This window comes from Hyla sarda, chromosome 3 (genome assembly GCF_029499605.1).
Source record: "Hyla sarda isolate aHylSar1 chromosome 3, aHylSar1.hap1, whole genome shotgun sequence".
NCBI lineage: Eukaryota > Metazoa > Chordata > Amphibia > Anura > Hylidae > Hyla > Hyla sarda.
In genome coordinates, this window is record NC_079191.1 from 13,657,894 (window position 1) to 13,675,065 (window position 17,172).

Sequence of the window (17,172 nt, forward strand, 5' to 3'; positions counted from 1 at the left end):
TCTCATACCTAGATCCATACTCCATCTCATACCTATATCCATACTCCATCTCATACCTATATCCATACTCCATCTCATACCTATATCCATACTCCATCTCATACCTATATCCATACTCCATCTCATACCTATATCCATACTCCATCTCATACCTATATCCATACTCCATCTCATACCTATATCCATACTCCATCTCATACCTATATCCATACTCCATCTCATACCTATATCCATACTCCATCTCATACCTATATCCATACTCCATCTCACACCTATATCCATACTCCATCTCACACCTATATCCATACTCCATCTCATACCTATATCCATACTCCATCTCATACCTATATCCATACTCCATCTCATACCTATATCCATACTCCATCTCATACCCATCCATACTCCATCTCATACCTATATCCTTACTCCATCTCATACCTATATCCGTACTCCATCTCATACCTATATCCGTACTCCATCTCATACCTATATCCATACTCCATCTCATACCCATCCATACTCCATCTCATACCTATATCCATACTCCATCTCATACCTATATCCTTACTCCATCTCATACCTATATCCATACTCCATCTCATACCTATATCCATACTCCATCTCATACCTATATCCATACTCCATCTCATACCTAGATCCATACTCCATCTCATACCTAGATCCATACTCCATCTCATACCTAGATCCATACTCCATCTCATACCTAGATCCATACTCCATCTCATACCTATATCCATACTCCATCTCATACCTAGATCCATACTCCATCTCATACCTAGATCCATACTCCATCTCATACCTATATCCATACTCCATCTCATACCTATATCCATACTCCATCTCATACCTATATCCATACTCCATCTCATACCTATATCCATACTCCATCTCATACCCATCCATACTCCATCTCATACCTATATCCATACTCCATCTCATACCTATATCCTTACTCCATCTCATACCTATATCCATACTCCATCTCATACCTATATCCATACTCCATCTCATACCTATATCCATACTCCATCTCATACCTATATCCATACTCCATCTCATACCTATATCCATACTCCATCTCATACCTATATCCATACTCCATCTCATACCTATATCCATACTCCATCTCATACCTATATCATACTCCATCTCATACCTATCCATACTCCATCTCATACCTATATCCATACTCCATCTCATACCTATATCCATACTCCATCTCATACCTATATCCATACTCCATCTCATACCTATATCCATACTCCATCTCATACCTATATCCATACTCCATCTCATACCTATGTCCATACTCCATCTCACACCTATGTCCATACTCCATCTCATACCCATCCATACTCCATCTCATATCTATATCCATACTCCATCTCATACCTATATCCATACTCGATCTCATATCTATATCCGTACTCCATCTCATATCTATATCCATACTCAATCTCTTTCCTATATCCATACTCCATCTCTTTCCTATATCCGTACTCCATCTCATATCTATATCCATACTCCATCTCATACCTATATCCATATTCCATCTCTTTCCTATATCCATACTCCAACTATTACCTATATCATACTCCAACTCTTACCTATATCCATACTCCATCTCATAGCTATATCCATACTCCATCTCATAGCTATATCCATACTCCATCTCATACCTATATCCATAATCCATCTCTTACCTATATCCATACTCCATCTCATACCTATATCCATAATCCATCTCTTACCTATATCCATACTCCATCTCATACCTATATCCATACTCCATCTCATACCTATATCCATACTCCATCTCATACCTATATCCATAATCCATCTCTTACCTATATCCATACTCCATCTCATACCTATATCCATACTCCATCTCATACCTATATCCATACTCCATCTCATACCTATATCCATAATCCATCTCTTACCTATATCCATACTTCATCTCATACCTATATCCATAATCCATCTCTTACCTATATCCATACTCCATCTCATACCTATATCCATAATCCATCTCTTACCTATATCCATACTCCATCTCATAGCTATATCCATACTCCATCTCATAGCTATATCCATACTCCATCTCTTTCCTATATCCATACTCCATCTCTTTCCTATATCCATACTCCATCTCTCTCCATTTTATATATATTTCTAGTTGACTAAGCCGTGACAGCTGGAGTGATACATAAGCCGTACACGTTCACTTCTCACCAAGCTGTTAGAACTTCTGTTTTCTCTACTTTATATTTATATATTTAGAAGAAAAAACTAAAATATGGACAGTTGACTAAGGAAAGCCCTAGAGAAGAAGCATTAGATTTATAAGAAACATTACAAGTACTTCAAGGCTGACATTAGGTTGGGTGGTGGTCTAAGGGGGGGGGGGGGGGGGGGGTGCAGAAAAAGCAGTCGCACCCTGGTGACCCAAAAGTCTCTCCACCTAAGAGGACACAAATATTATATTGGATTGGTGCCCTGGAGCCAAACATAATACCTCTATACAGTGTATGATAACATATGCAGGTAACCATACCAGGCCTGACCATTGCCATACTGTGTACATAAATACCACCACAATATAGCATCCACATAATACCGCTCTAAGGTGCTCAAACCACATTGAAAAGATAATACTGTCTGGGTCCTGGAGGATTACAGCTGATCAGTGGAGGTCCTGGCCAAAGGGACAAAGCACAGAGCAACCTGGATAAAGCTACAGAATCATTGCAATAATACACTGGGATTCCCCACCATTATAATAACAATATAGTATATACTAGTAATACATAGCAGGAAGAAAATACTAGAGAATATCATCTCCCAAACAGTTATCATACTAAAAATAAGCTAATAAAGTAATATAGGATACACAAAATGAATCATGCACTCACTATTCTGCTGGTGAGGTCACTGTGTACATACTTTACATTACTTATCCTGTACTGATCCTGAGTTATATCCTGTATTATACTGCAGAGCTGCACTCACTATTCTGCTGGTGAGGTCACTGTGTACATACATTACATTACTTATCCTGTACTGATCCTGAGTTATATCCTGTATTATACCCCAGAGCCGTACTCACTATTCTGCTGGTGAGGTCACTGTGTACATACATTACATTACTTATCCTGTACTGATCCTGAGTTATATCCTGCATTATACTCCAGAGCTGTACTCACTATTCTGCTGGTGGGGTCACTGTGTACATTACATTACATTACTTATCCTGTACTGATCCTGAGTTATATCCTGTATTATACTCCAGAGCTGTACTCACTATTCTGCTGGTGAGGTCACTGTGTACATACATTACATTACTTATCCTGTACTGATCCTGCGTTATATCCTGTATTATACCCCAGAGCTGTACTCACTATTCTGCTGGTGGGGTCACTGTGTACATACATAACATTATTTATCCTGTACTGATCCTGAGTTATATACTGTATTATACTCCAGAGCTGTACTCACTATTCTGCTGGTGGAGTCACTGTGTACATACATTACATTACTTATCCTGTACTGATCCTGAGTTATATCCTGTATTATATTCCAGAGCTGTACTCACTATTCTGCTGGTGGGGTCACTGTGTACATACATTACATTACTTATCCTGTACTGATCCTGAGTTATATCCTGTATTATACTCCAGAGCTGTACTCACTATTCTGCTGGTGGGGTCACTGTGTACATTACATTACATTACTTATCCTGTACTGATCCTGAGTTATATCCTGTATTATACTCCAGAGCTGTACTCACTATTCTGCTGGTGAGGTCACTGTGTACATACATTACATTACTTATCCTGTACTGATCCTGAGTTATATCCTGTATTATACCCCAGAGCTGTACTCACTATTCTGCTGGTGGAGTCCCTTTTTTCTATAGAATATTGTGAGTATTTTTCTCTCTGGTAATTCCTCACATTTCCCCGCCATTCTTTCTGCGCAGTCCTCGCCCGCACACGGTAGATTTCCATCTAATGAATCTCCTCTCATTTTGGAAGCGATTTGTCATAGTTTTAATGATTCATTTGTTGAACGCCAATTACTCGCGGCACCGTTAATAATACGATTTTCCCTGCGATAACAAGAACCTGGTAAAATATTTATTCTGGAGCCACGAGGAGAAAGAGACCCTGAAATGAATGAGTCACCGGAGATATGAAACGCGTTATCCCTGACCCTGGTTACATCTGATTCAGTCCTATATGACTAACAGAGAACGCAGCCGCCTCCAGCAGTCACTTACTATACAGCAGCGGACCTCCAGCTGTTGGAAAACTACAACTCCCAGCATGCCTGGACAGCCGTTGGCTGTCCGGGCATGTTGGGGGTTGTAGTTTTGCAACAGCTGGAGGTTTACGCTTTGGACACCACTGCTATATAGGATACATAAAATGAACAGTCATTATTAAGTACAGTATGGCGCTATTATGTATTTTATGCAATCTCTATAAGATCAGGATATATAGTAGTTATACACCTCCCCTCCATCTCTATCTGTATACTGCTGCCATCTCAATAAGATCAGGATATATAGTAGTTATACACCTCCCCTTCATCTCTATCTGTATACTGCTGCTATCTCTATGGGATCAGGATATATAGTAATTATACAATTCCCCTCCAGCTCTATCAGTATACTGCTGCTATCTCTATGGGATAAGGATATATAGTAGTTATACACCTCCCCTTCAGCTCTATCTGTATACTGCTGCTATCTCTATGGGATCAGGATATATAGTAGTTATACATCTCCCCTTCAGCTCTATCTGTATACTGCTGCTATCTCTATGTGATCAATATATATATATATATATATATATATATATATATATAGATAGATAGATAGATAGATAGATAGATAGATAGATATATATAGCAGTTATATACCTCCCCTCTGGCTCTATCTCTATGGGATCAGTATATATTTAGTAGCTATACACCTCCCCTCCAGCTCTATCTGTATACTGCTGCTATCTCTATTGGATAAGGATATATAGTATTTATACACCTCCCCTTCAGCTCTATCTGTACACTGCTGCTATCTCTATGAGATCAAGACATATAGTAGTTATATAATCAGTTCACCTGGGTGAATTCCAACACCAGCAGCCTAATTAGATCACCAGGTGCAGTGATCAGACTCCACCCCCTCACTCTGCAAAGCCATAGGAATCATGGGAAATGTAGGCAGCATTAGGAAATCATTTCAGTAATGGAATTACAATAAGTATGACTGTAAATCCCCATGCCTGCCACATCAGCTAGAACAGGTAAGCACAAGGCATTTACAAGAACCTCCACATGATTCTATAATAATAGCCGATGGTGCACTATATAGGTAACAATATTAATAATAATTTCCCGGAGTGCTTCTTTAAATTTGTTACCATTGTATCTAGGAAAATAGATGACAGTCATGAAGCCTTTGACAGGAGGCAGAATGATTGATTTGCGCCTCTCAATCCCGCCGGTCGCTGCCAAGAGAGCGCGCAGAACTTGTCGCCATCTGCGCCCATTGAAGAAGCAGAATCCTGTCTAAATGATTACGATCTGCTCCGACCAAAATGCCAACATGTTGATTTTTTTTTATGCATTCGCAGCAATTATTCTGTTTTCTCCTGACATTTCCTGATCGAAAGATAAAAAAAATTAATAAAATAAAAATAAAATCTGTCGGAAAAAGAAGAATATAAAATCTATCGATATTGTGCGCCGTGCTATCCTTTTACTCTTAAATGAATAAGTTACAGCTGTGTTATCCTTATACCTATGTGCCTCCAGCTGTTGCAAACTACAACTCCCAGCATGCCCAGACAGCCAAAGGTTGTGGCTGGGAAACACTGCACTAAGGGTTCACTGACATATTTTAGATAATTCTCCCCATACACATGCACGCTCAGTCAGCCAACAGCCAATTCTACCCATGCACATTCACACTCGCTCAGCCTACAGCTAATTCTCCCCATATACATGCACGCTCATTCAGCCAAAAGCCAATTTTCCCCATATACATGCATGCCCACTTGGCCAACAGCCATTTCTCCACTTACACATGCACACTCATCCAGCCAACAGCCCATTCTCCTCATACACATGCACGCTCATCCAGCCAACAGCCCATTCTGCCCTTACACATGCACGCTCATCCAGCCTGCAGCCCATTCTGCCCTTACACATGCACGCTCATCCAGCCTGCAGCCCATTCTGCCCTTACACATGCACGCTCATCCAGCCAGCAGCCCATTCTGCCCTTACACATGCACGCTCATCCAGCCAGCAGCCCATTCTGCCCTTACACATGCACGCTCATCCAGCCAGCAGCCCATTATGCCCTTACACATACACGCTCATCCAGCCAGCAGCCCATTCTGCCCTTACACATGCACGCTCATCCATCCAGCAGCCCATTCTGCCCTTACACATGCACGCTCATCCATCCAACAGCCCATTCTGCCCTTACACATGCACGCTCATCCAGCCAGCAGCCCATTCTGCCCTTACACATGCACGCTCATCCAGCCAGCAGCCCATTCTGCCCTTACACATGCACGCTCATCCAGCCAGCAGCCCATTCGGCCCTTACACATGCACGCTCATCCAGCCAGCAGCCCATTCTGCCCTTACACATGCACGCTCATCCAGCCAGCAGCCCATTTTGCCCTTACACATGCACGCTCATCCATCCAGCAGCCCATTCTGCCCTTACACATGCACGCTCATCCAGCCAGCAGCCCATTCTGCCCTTACACATGCACGCTCATCCATCCAGCAGCCCATTCTCCTCTTACACATGCACGCTCATCCAGCCAGCAGCCCATTTTGCCCTTACACATGCACGCTCATCCATCCAGCAGCCCATTCTGCCCTTCCACATGCACGCTCATCCAGCCAACAGCCCATTCTCCTCATACACATGCACGCTCATCCAGCCAACAGCCCATTCTCCTCATACACATGCACGGTTATCCAGCCAGCAGCCCATTCTGCCCTTACACATGCACGCTCATCCAGCCAACAGCCCATTCTCCCCATACACATGCACGCTCAGCTCGGCCCGGGTACTAGGTTCGGCACTGCCAGCCACTCTGTAAGCCACATTTCAGTCTCTTTAGGACCGTGTACACATTGATGTTCGTTCCCCCGCAGTTGTCTTTCCTGCGCGATGCAGCAGTGTTCAACGTCTCCACTCGTGATGCGCACAGCAGGGACGCTGCTCACCGCTTTGTGTGGGTGTAAAAAACAAAACAAATGTCGTGTGCGACGGTAATAGGGGGAGATCACAAAAGCCGCGGGTCTGCAAATAGAAATAATTGTCCCTGGTAACAGCTGTCTGACCCGCACATTACCCCCTGAGGAAACCACCACATTCTAAATAAAGGAAGCGCCAGCGGATCTGTTGTCTGCGCAAAACCCGAACTGGATGTTCCCTACATAAACAATGGCTTAATATAAAACCTCTAGATGTTGCAAAACTACAACTCCCAGCATGCCAGGCAGCCACTGGCTGCCTGGCATGCTGGGAGTTGTAGTTTTGCAACAGCTGGAGGTCAACAGATAGGCTAAATACTCCAACTCTTATCTGGAAGATCTGGCACTATGCCTAATAGTTCGATAATTTCAATAGTAAACGTGTAATACCAAACACCCTCTGCAGGGGGGGGGGGGGGGTTCCCAACATAGACTACATCAAGTCAACTGGGACCCCATTGGAGGAACCATTTAACAAAAAAGGGATTGTTCAACACAGAAAACTCAATAGGGGGAGAGGAGACTAAAAATTTTGGTGCAAACTTCAGTTTTTTGCAGAAATTCAGCCCTTTTAGAACTTTTTGCTCCTCTTGGGTGGGGCTTGGTGTAAAGAGATCATGAAAGAAAGGTCTCCTGCAACAACGGAGGACCTCCCACAACTATACCCCTGTAGTAATTTTAGGGCTCAGAGCTGTGATTTGCTTTTGGCAGCTCCTCTATTTACATTTTGCACAGAAATTCAGCCACTTTTTTAATTTTTTGCTCCTCATGGGCAGGGCTTGAAAGAAGGACCTTCTGCAACACCGGAGGACCTCCTACAGCTACACCCCTGTAGTAATTTCAAGGTTCAGGGCAGTGATTTGTCTTTCGCCGCTCCTCCTAGTCTGTTCTGTGCAGAAATTTGGAAACTTTTGAAACTTTTCGCTCCTCGTGGGCAGGGCTTGGTGTAAGAGTGGGCGTGAAAGAAGAAACTTCTGCAATACCGGAAGACCTGCTACAGCTACACCTAGGTAGTAATTGAAGCGCTCATGGCAGTGATTTGCTTTTAGCAGGTCCTCTATTTACGTTTTGTGCACAAATTATGTCACTTTTTGAACTTTTTTCTCCTCGTGGGCGGGGCCTGGTGTAAAGTGGGCATAAAGAAGGACCTCCAGTAACACCACAGGACCTCCCACAGTTACACCTCGGTAGTAATTTCATGGCGTATGGCAGTGATTTGCATTTAAAATATCCTCCTAGTCCTGACAATACCTATTCATGGGTGGGTCCCCCTGAGGTAACACCCCCTAGGAGCACAGGGTCAATATTTTTTTATTTTTTTGTGGTGGTAAGAACAGAAGTGGGAGGAACTGGTAGTACTTGAGCCAATGTGTCAGCAGAAGACATGTGACCTGAAAAAAGTGCAAACACGTGACCCGGAAAAGTGGCGAAACACAACGTCCGCAGGTAATTTACACATCTGAGATGTGAACGACGCCTTCGAAACTGCGGGAAAAGGTGTTTACTGCTTATTATTTATAGCCCAGGAGTCGGACGTTTATACACAGACATGGTGGAACTCCGGAGAGGGTGTATCTAAGCCTGGCATGTGTGATATTGTCTGCTGAAGGAATGTATCTAAGCATATCATGGGCAGTACAGTCTATTAGGCTTATTTATCTATCATATATGACTGGGTTTTCCAAACAGTGTGTCTCCAGCTGTTGCAAAACTACAACACGCTGTAGTACACGCTGGGGATCCGCTCGTGTGAACGTACCCTAAAAGTGGAAACAGAGGTAGAGACTTTAAAAGGAATTAATGACTGGGGCAATAAAGGGGAAAGCTGTGACAGAGGAGCTAAAGGGGACCTCTGACCACTGATCTCTTCAGAGCTGGTATCTGGACCCCTTAGCTAAGGGCTCAGAAATGCTAAACACGGAGAACCCCTTTATATTGTAATGCAGATTCATAGAAGTAAGATCCGCTGGCAGTGCTGACCTACTTACCTCCAGCACATTGTGTGACCTCCAGCACTGCTGGGCCAGACTGGTGACAGGAGAGACATCCCCGGGGCCGGTGACCAAACACTGAGTCATCTGATGAGAAGACATGATCCATATCTGAAACTGTTACTGATCCCTGAGAGCTGCTCAGTATACAGAGGGTTAACTCTGCTTCATGTCACCTCCCCCTCTAAGGTACTTACTAGTTATATCCTGCACATAGAGGGCAGTATTATAGTAGTTATATTCTTGTATATAGGAGCAGTATTATAGTAGTTATATTCTTGTATATAGGAGCAGTATTATAGTAGTTATATTCTTGTATATAGGAGCAGTATTATAGTAGTTATATTCTTGTATATAGGAGGCAGTATTATAGTAGATATATTCTTGTATATAGGAGCAGTATTATAGTAGTTATATTCTTGTATATAGGAGCAGTATTATAGTAGTTATATTCTTGTATATAGGAGCAGTATTATAGTAGTTATATTCTTGTATATAGGAGCAGTATTATAGTAGTTATATTCTTGTATATAGGAGCAGTATTATAGTAATTATATTCTTGTATATAGGAGCAGTTTTATAGTAGTTATATTCTTGTATATATGAGCAGTATTATAGTAGTTATATTCTTGTATATAGGAGGCAGTATTATAGTAGTTATATTCTTGTATATAGGAGCAGTATTATAGTAGTTATATTCTTGTATATAGGAGGCAGTATTATAATTATATTCTTATATATAGGAGCAGTATTATAATAGTTATATTCTTGTATATAGGAGCAGTATTATAGTAGTTATATTCTTGTATATAGGAGCAGTATTATAGTAGTTATATTCATGTATATAGGAGGCACTATTATAGTAGTTATATTCTTGTATATAGGAGCAGTATTATAGTAGTTATAGTCTTGTATATAGGAGCAGTATTATACTAGTTATATTCTTGTATATAGGAGGCAGTATTATAGTAGTTATATTCATGTATATAGGAGGCACTATTATAGCAGTTATATTCTTGTATATAGGGGCAGTATTATAGTAGTTATAGTCTTGTATATAGGAGCAGTATTATAGTAGTTATATTCTTGTATATAGGAGACAGTATTTTAGTAGTTATATTCTTGTATATAGGAGCAGTATTATAGTAGTTATATTCTTGTATATAGGAGCAGTATTATAGTAGTTATATTCTTGTATATAGGAAGCAGTATTATAGTAGTTATATTCTTGTATATAGGAGCAGTATTATAGTAGTTATATTCTTGTATATAGGAGCAGTATTATAGTAGTTATATTCTTGTATATAGGAGCAGTATTATAGTAATTATATTCTTGTATATAGGAGCAGTTTTATAGTAGTTATATTCTTGTATATAGGAGCAGTATTATAGTAGTTATATTCTTGTATATAGGAGGCAGTATTATAGTAGTTATATTCTTGTATATAGGAGCAGTATTATAGTAGTTATATTCTTGTATATAGGAGGCAGTATTATAGTAGTTATATTCTTGTATATAGGAGCAGTATTATAGTAGTTATATTCTTGTATATAGGAGGCAGTATTATAGTAGTTATATTCTTGTATATAGGAGGCAGTATTATAGTAGTTATATTTTTGTATATAGGAGCAGTATTATAGTTATATTCTTGTATATAGATAGGGAAAGTTATTGGACCCATAGCTATATATATGGTACTTGCTGTATTTGGTGTATTTCCTCACAGCCTTTGATGTTATTGATCTGAGCAGTATATACTTAGAATTGATGATACACACTGATCTACATAACTACATTTTGTGAACCTGGAGTCTACAGTCCATGTCCTGGGTCTGAGCTCCTGTGGCTCCTGTTCTCTTCTCCTGATGTATTACACCACCTCAGTGTCAAGGAGATGGCGGAGCATTTGCAGAATACGGCTCTGCTGTACGGATACATTTTCACAGTCAGTGCGTTGTGCTGGCAGAATAAGGCGGCGCATGGCGGTGAAGGGGTTACCCAGTGTTTTTTGCCTATTTTAAGTACAGCCCCTACACAGCGAGGAGGCTCAAACCTCCAGCAATGGTTGGAAAATATTGAACAAAAATAGCTTGGAAAATGTTCAAGAACTGGATGCATTAAGCCGGGCTGCTGAAGTTGTCAAATGCAAATGAAGAGGTGGGAGGGGGAGCGCAACTCGCTTTGTAGAGTGTTACATTCAGGAGGCAGTCGCTGATGCTTTGTTACAATGTGTTTTACTAATCTGCAGGGAATTAAAGGAAAACTGCCTAAATAATATGATGTTTCCGTACGGTTTCAACATTGTTGCAATTTCAGGCCATACACATTCCTACACTGATACATTGTAACAAACACTCACAGAAGTGTTTCATTCATAGAGGTAAGTCTGGACAGCCGGTCTCAAATCTGTGGCTTTCTAGCTGTTCTACAACTCCCAGCATGATGAGAGTTGTAGTTTTGCAAAAGCTTGAGGGCAATAGATGCTGTTTAGATGTTATACGATTAGGGCTGCAGTTTAGCTGCAGATAGTTCTAGGTTTATTTGTTACAGCTTCTCGATACAAATAAGTAAGCACTATTCACTGACAGGAAGCAGAGATCTTAAAAAATTAGAACTCAAAAGCAAAGTCTATTTCTGTGGACCTCCAGCTGTTGCAAAACTACAACTCCCAACTTCCCTTGTAGATTTTGTAAGCTACACAGACTTTCCAGGATCAACACCGATAACCTAGCCTTGGGATAGTGAAATAAACATGAGTAAGAACTGCTATAGTTCAAAACCTGTCGGCTTTTCATTTTTTTTCCAACGCTTTTGTATACGTACAAAGATTTTTCATACCATAAATAAGTAAGTACTGCAATGGTTTCAAACGCATTGGAATTTTATTTGGTTTTAAAAATACTTGTTAACATTATGCCATGAGTAAGAACTGTAAAAGTTCAAAATGTGTCAGAATTTTATGTGGTTATTAACATTATACTTTGGCGTATGATGATTTTTTATTGCATCAAGTACTGCAGTAGTTCGAAAGCATCCTTTAACTCCTTAACGACACAGGATATATATTAACGTCCTGCACCGGCTCCCACGATATAATGCGGGGTGACGCAGTGCCCCGTGTCATATCAGGCTGGTCCCGGCGGCCATCAACGGCCGGGATCCGCGGCTAATACCGGACATCACCGATCACAGTGATGCCCAGTATTAACCCTTCAGACGCGGCGATCAAAGTTGATCGCCGCGTCTGAAGTGAAAGCTTCCCGGCAGCTCAGTGGTGCTTTTTGGGACCGCCATGGTGAAATCGCGGCATCCTGAACAGCTTGCAGGATGCAAGGAGGATCCCTACCTGCCTCCTGCGTGTCCGATCACCGAATGACTGCTCCGTGCTATTGCATGGCAGTGATCAGTGTAGGAAATCAGTGTGGGCTATAACATTGCAAAAAAAAAGGGAAAATAAAGTGTTAATAAATGTGATTTAACACCTTCCCTAATAAAAGGGATAGTTAAAGGGATTTAACCCCATCCCATTTTAAAAAAACAAAAAAAATGTAAATAAAAATAAAAATAAACATATGTGGCATCACCGTGTGCATAAATGTCCGAACTATAAAAATATATCATTAATGAAAAATTAGCCCTCATACCGCCCCGTACGCAGAAAAAATAAATAAAAGTTATAGGGGTCAAAAGATGACATTTTTAAACGTATACATTTTTCTGCATGTAGCTATGATTTTTTCCAGAAGTGCGACAAAATCCAACCTATATAAGTAGGGTATCATTTAAATTGTATGGACCTACACTACAGAATAAAGAAAACATTTCATTTTTACCGAAAAATGTACTGTGTAGAAATGGAAGCCCCCAACATTTGAAAAAATGCATTTTTTTTCAATTTTGTCGCACAATGATTTTTTTTCGTTTGGGCGTAGATTTTGGGGTAAAATGACTTATGTCATGACAAAGTAGAATTGGTGGTGCAAAAAATAAGCCATCATATGGATTTTTAGGTGGAAAAATTTACAGGGTTATGATTTTTAAAAGATAAGGAGGAAAAAATGAAAATGCAAAAAATTTAAATGCTGAGTCCTTAAGGGGTTAAATGGGCACTGTCAGACACAAAAACTTTTAATATGTTGTAAAGCATGTATAACCAATAGGTTTTGCATTTGCTTTCATGAGAAAATTTCCAGTATTTCATAATGAAAAATCCAGTCAAACAACTGCCCCCCCTGCCTGCTCTGACACATACTAGTCCTGCTGTGTCCATGAGTCATCACCTATGTCATGGACACACCTCCTTGATTGACAGCTGTGAGTGTAAAATCCTCCCACTGTCAGCTTGTGTCCCGCTACTGTCAGTGAGGACAAGCTGGGAGTTGTAGTTTTGCTAATGCTAGGGGAGATGTGAGCAGACAGCATACTGAGGGAGGGGGCGGAGACCTGCACAGTGAGGCCACGCCCCCTCCCTTTGAGAGGAATTCAAACTAGTGAGCTAAATTAAAAGTGTAATAAAAAAATTTAATAAAGGTGCTAGACACTTAAAAATTAGATGTACATGGTCAGGATTAGGTACTGAGTGATAGATTTAAAAAAATAGTTTTTTGTTTGATCTGACGTGTACGCTTTAACATGTATTTTTGAATATGAAGAATTTGCATGCCATAAGTAAGAACTATAATAGTTAGAAATAAGTTAGCACTCCTTTTGGTTTTTAACATGTATATATTTACTAGGGATCGACCGATTATCGGTTTGGCCAATATTATCGGCCGATAATCACGATTTTGGGCATTATCGGTATCGGCAATTACTTTGTCAATAAGCCGATAATGCCCCGGCCCCATTGCCTCCCCCATCCCCAGTTTTATTATTACCTGTTCCCGGGGCCCACGCTACTTCTGGCTCCTGCTGCGTCCTGCGTTACGCTGTGCGCAATGACGAGTGACGTGACGTGCGCGACGTGACGTCACCGTCAGTGCGCACAGTGACAGCTCAGGAGGACGCCACCGGAACAAGATGTAGAGTGTACCCCGGGCCCAGGTAATTATTAAACCGAGGATGGGGGAGGCAATGGGACCGGGGCGGTGCGGTGGGGGGTGCGACGTGGGGCAGTAGGGGGCGTGGAGCGGCGGTTGGGGGAGCGGTGCGCCGGTGTGGGGGGGGGGGGGGGGGGATGGGCGGTGGCGGTGATAGGTCTCAGGACCCCCGGACAGGCAGGGGGAGAGAAGCGGGTGGCGACGGCGGCCTATGGCACTGCAAAAGCCACTGCAGTGCATTAATTTAAAGCGCCCGCTGTGTCGCGGGGGGATAAATAGCCGATAATTTATACCGGAATATCGGTATAAGTTATCGGCTATCGGCCCTAACCTCCACCGATTATCAGTATCGGCCCTAAAAAACGATATTGGTCGATCCCTAATATTTCCGTATGAAGATTTTTTATGGCATGAGTAAGAACTGTTATAGTTCAAAACCCGTCGGAGTTTAATTTGGTTTTTAACATGTATGTTTGTGAATGAAAATTTTTAACCTGGATATGTTAAAGCTTGAAGTATTTATGCAGATTGGAGCTCTTTTTGCTACCCTTAGGATAGTGATTTTTGAACTGTGGCCCTGCAGATGTCGCAAAACTACAACTGCCAGCATGCTAGGAGTTGTAGTTTTGCAACGTCCACAGGGCCACAGTTCGGAGACCACTGGTGTATTAAAATTAGGCATAACATAACACTAGACTTTACAAGGATAGAGAAACACAGGGACTTGTGTCACATGACCAGACATGACTGAAAATAAGAAAACAGTGAAAGGTTTTGGTTTTGTGCACAGTTCTACCGCCCTCAACCTTTGCGACATATCATGCACTGCATCTAACAGAGAGGGTGTGATGCCTTCACTATCTATGGGGATGACCGACATTTCTTCCTGTTTTATCACGTGTATTCATCACATTCCACAGCAAAGTGACAGCGTGCAATGCTGCGTCCTAACACGTCCTGCCAGTGGTGCTGCCATGCGGTGCACTGCAAAGACCAAACATGGATCATTGTTCAGAGGAAACAAGTGTAGAGAACCCAAAACCAATCTGTGAGTCACATCAACAATCTACCTCAGTACACATAGAAGAACACGAGAGAGAACCTTATATACCTTCCCTCAATCTAATCACAATCTTACAAATATACAACTACTATAATACTGTCTGCTATGTACAAGAATATAACTACTAAAATACTGCTCCCATATACAAAAATATAACTACTATAATACTGCCTCCTATATACAAGAATATAACTGCTATCATACTGCTCCTATATACAAGAATATAACTACTATAATACTGCTCCTATATACAAGAATATAACTACTATAATACTGCTCCTATATACAAGAATATAACTGCTATCATACTGCTCCTATATACAAGAATATAACTACTATAATACTGCTCCTATATACAAGAATATAACTACTATAATACTGCTCCTATATACAAGAATATAACTACTATAATACTGCTCCTATATACAAGAATATAACTACTATAATACTGCTCCTATATACAAGAATATAACTACTATAATACTGCTCTTATATACAAGAATATAACTACTATAATACTGCTCCTATATACAAGAATAAAACCACTATAATACTGCTCCTATATTCAAGAATATAACTACTATAATACTGCCTCCTATATACAAGAATATAACTACTATAATACTGCTCCTATATACAAGAATATAACCACTATAATACTGTCCCTATATACAAGAATATAACTACTATAATACTGCTCCTATATAAAAGAATATATCTTCTATAATACTGCTCCTATATACAAGAATATAACTACTATAATACTGCTCCTATATACAAGAATATAACTACTATAATACTGCTCCTATATACAAGAATATAACTACTATAATACTGCTCCTATATACAAGAATATAACTACTATAATACTGCTCTTATATATACAAGAATATAACTACTATAATACTGCTCCTATATACAAAAATATAACTACTATAATACTGCTGTTATATATACAAGAATATAACTACTATAATACTGCTCCTATATACAAGAATATAACCACTATAATACTGTCCCTATATACAAGAATATAACTACTATAATACTGCTCCTATATAAAAGAATATATCTACTATAATACTGCTCCTATATACAAGAATATAACTACTATAATACTGCTCCTATATACAAGAATATAACTACTATAATACTGCTCCTATATACAAGAATATAACTACTATAATACTGCTCCTATATACAAGAATATAACTACTAAAATACTGCTCCTATATACAAGAATATAACCACTATAATACTGATCCTATATACAAGAATATAACTACTATAATACTGCTCCTATATACAAGAATATAACCACTATAATACTGCTCCTATATACAAGAATATAACTACTATAATACTGCCTCCTATATACAAGAATATAACCACTATAATACTGCTCCTATATACAAGAATATAACTACTATAATACTGCTCCTATATACAAGAATATAACTTCTATAATACTGTCCTCTATATACAGTGGGCTGTAATAAAGAGGCTATGGGCTGGACTTAGCTGGCTCTTGCCATGCAGGGGAACGCCCCATGGACACTTGGACCTAATTTGCATAAAAACAAAAAGACTTATATCTCAACGCAGGAAAGAACTATAAAGCTAAATAAGGTATGTCCGGAATCCTGATGAATAACCCTATCTAGCCATGGGCTTACATACACCTATGTTTTTCTCCTGACAGGTCCACTTTAATAATGGCAAAATAATGTGTCATTTTTTTTAAATTTTTTTTTATGCCCACTGCTCCGA

At 40.1% G+C, this 17,172-nt stretch overlaps 1 protein-coding gene across 4 annotated transcripts in view; it reads right to left on the reverse strand.

The window, feature by feature from the left end:
• The window catches only part of PTK2B (protein tyrosine kinase 2 beta), a 207,370-nt gene that overhangs the window by 109,229 nt on the left and 80,969 nt on the right, over positions 1-17,172 (reverse strand). The window contains exon 1 of one of the 4 annotated variants that reach the window (XM_056563775.1): positions 3,909-4,046. The exons of the other annotated variants lie outside the window; for them this stretch is intronic. Within the exon in view, the coding sequence (XP_056419750.1) occupies positions 3,909-4,031 (123 nt within the window). The 5' untranslated portion in view covers positions 4,032-4,046. Of the gene's footprint in view, positions 1-3,908; positions 4,047-17,172 lie in introns of those variants that run through there. 4 annotated transcript variants of the gene reach the window in all.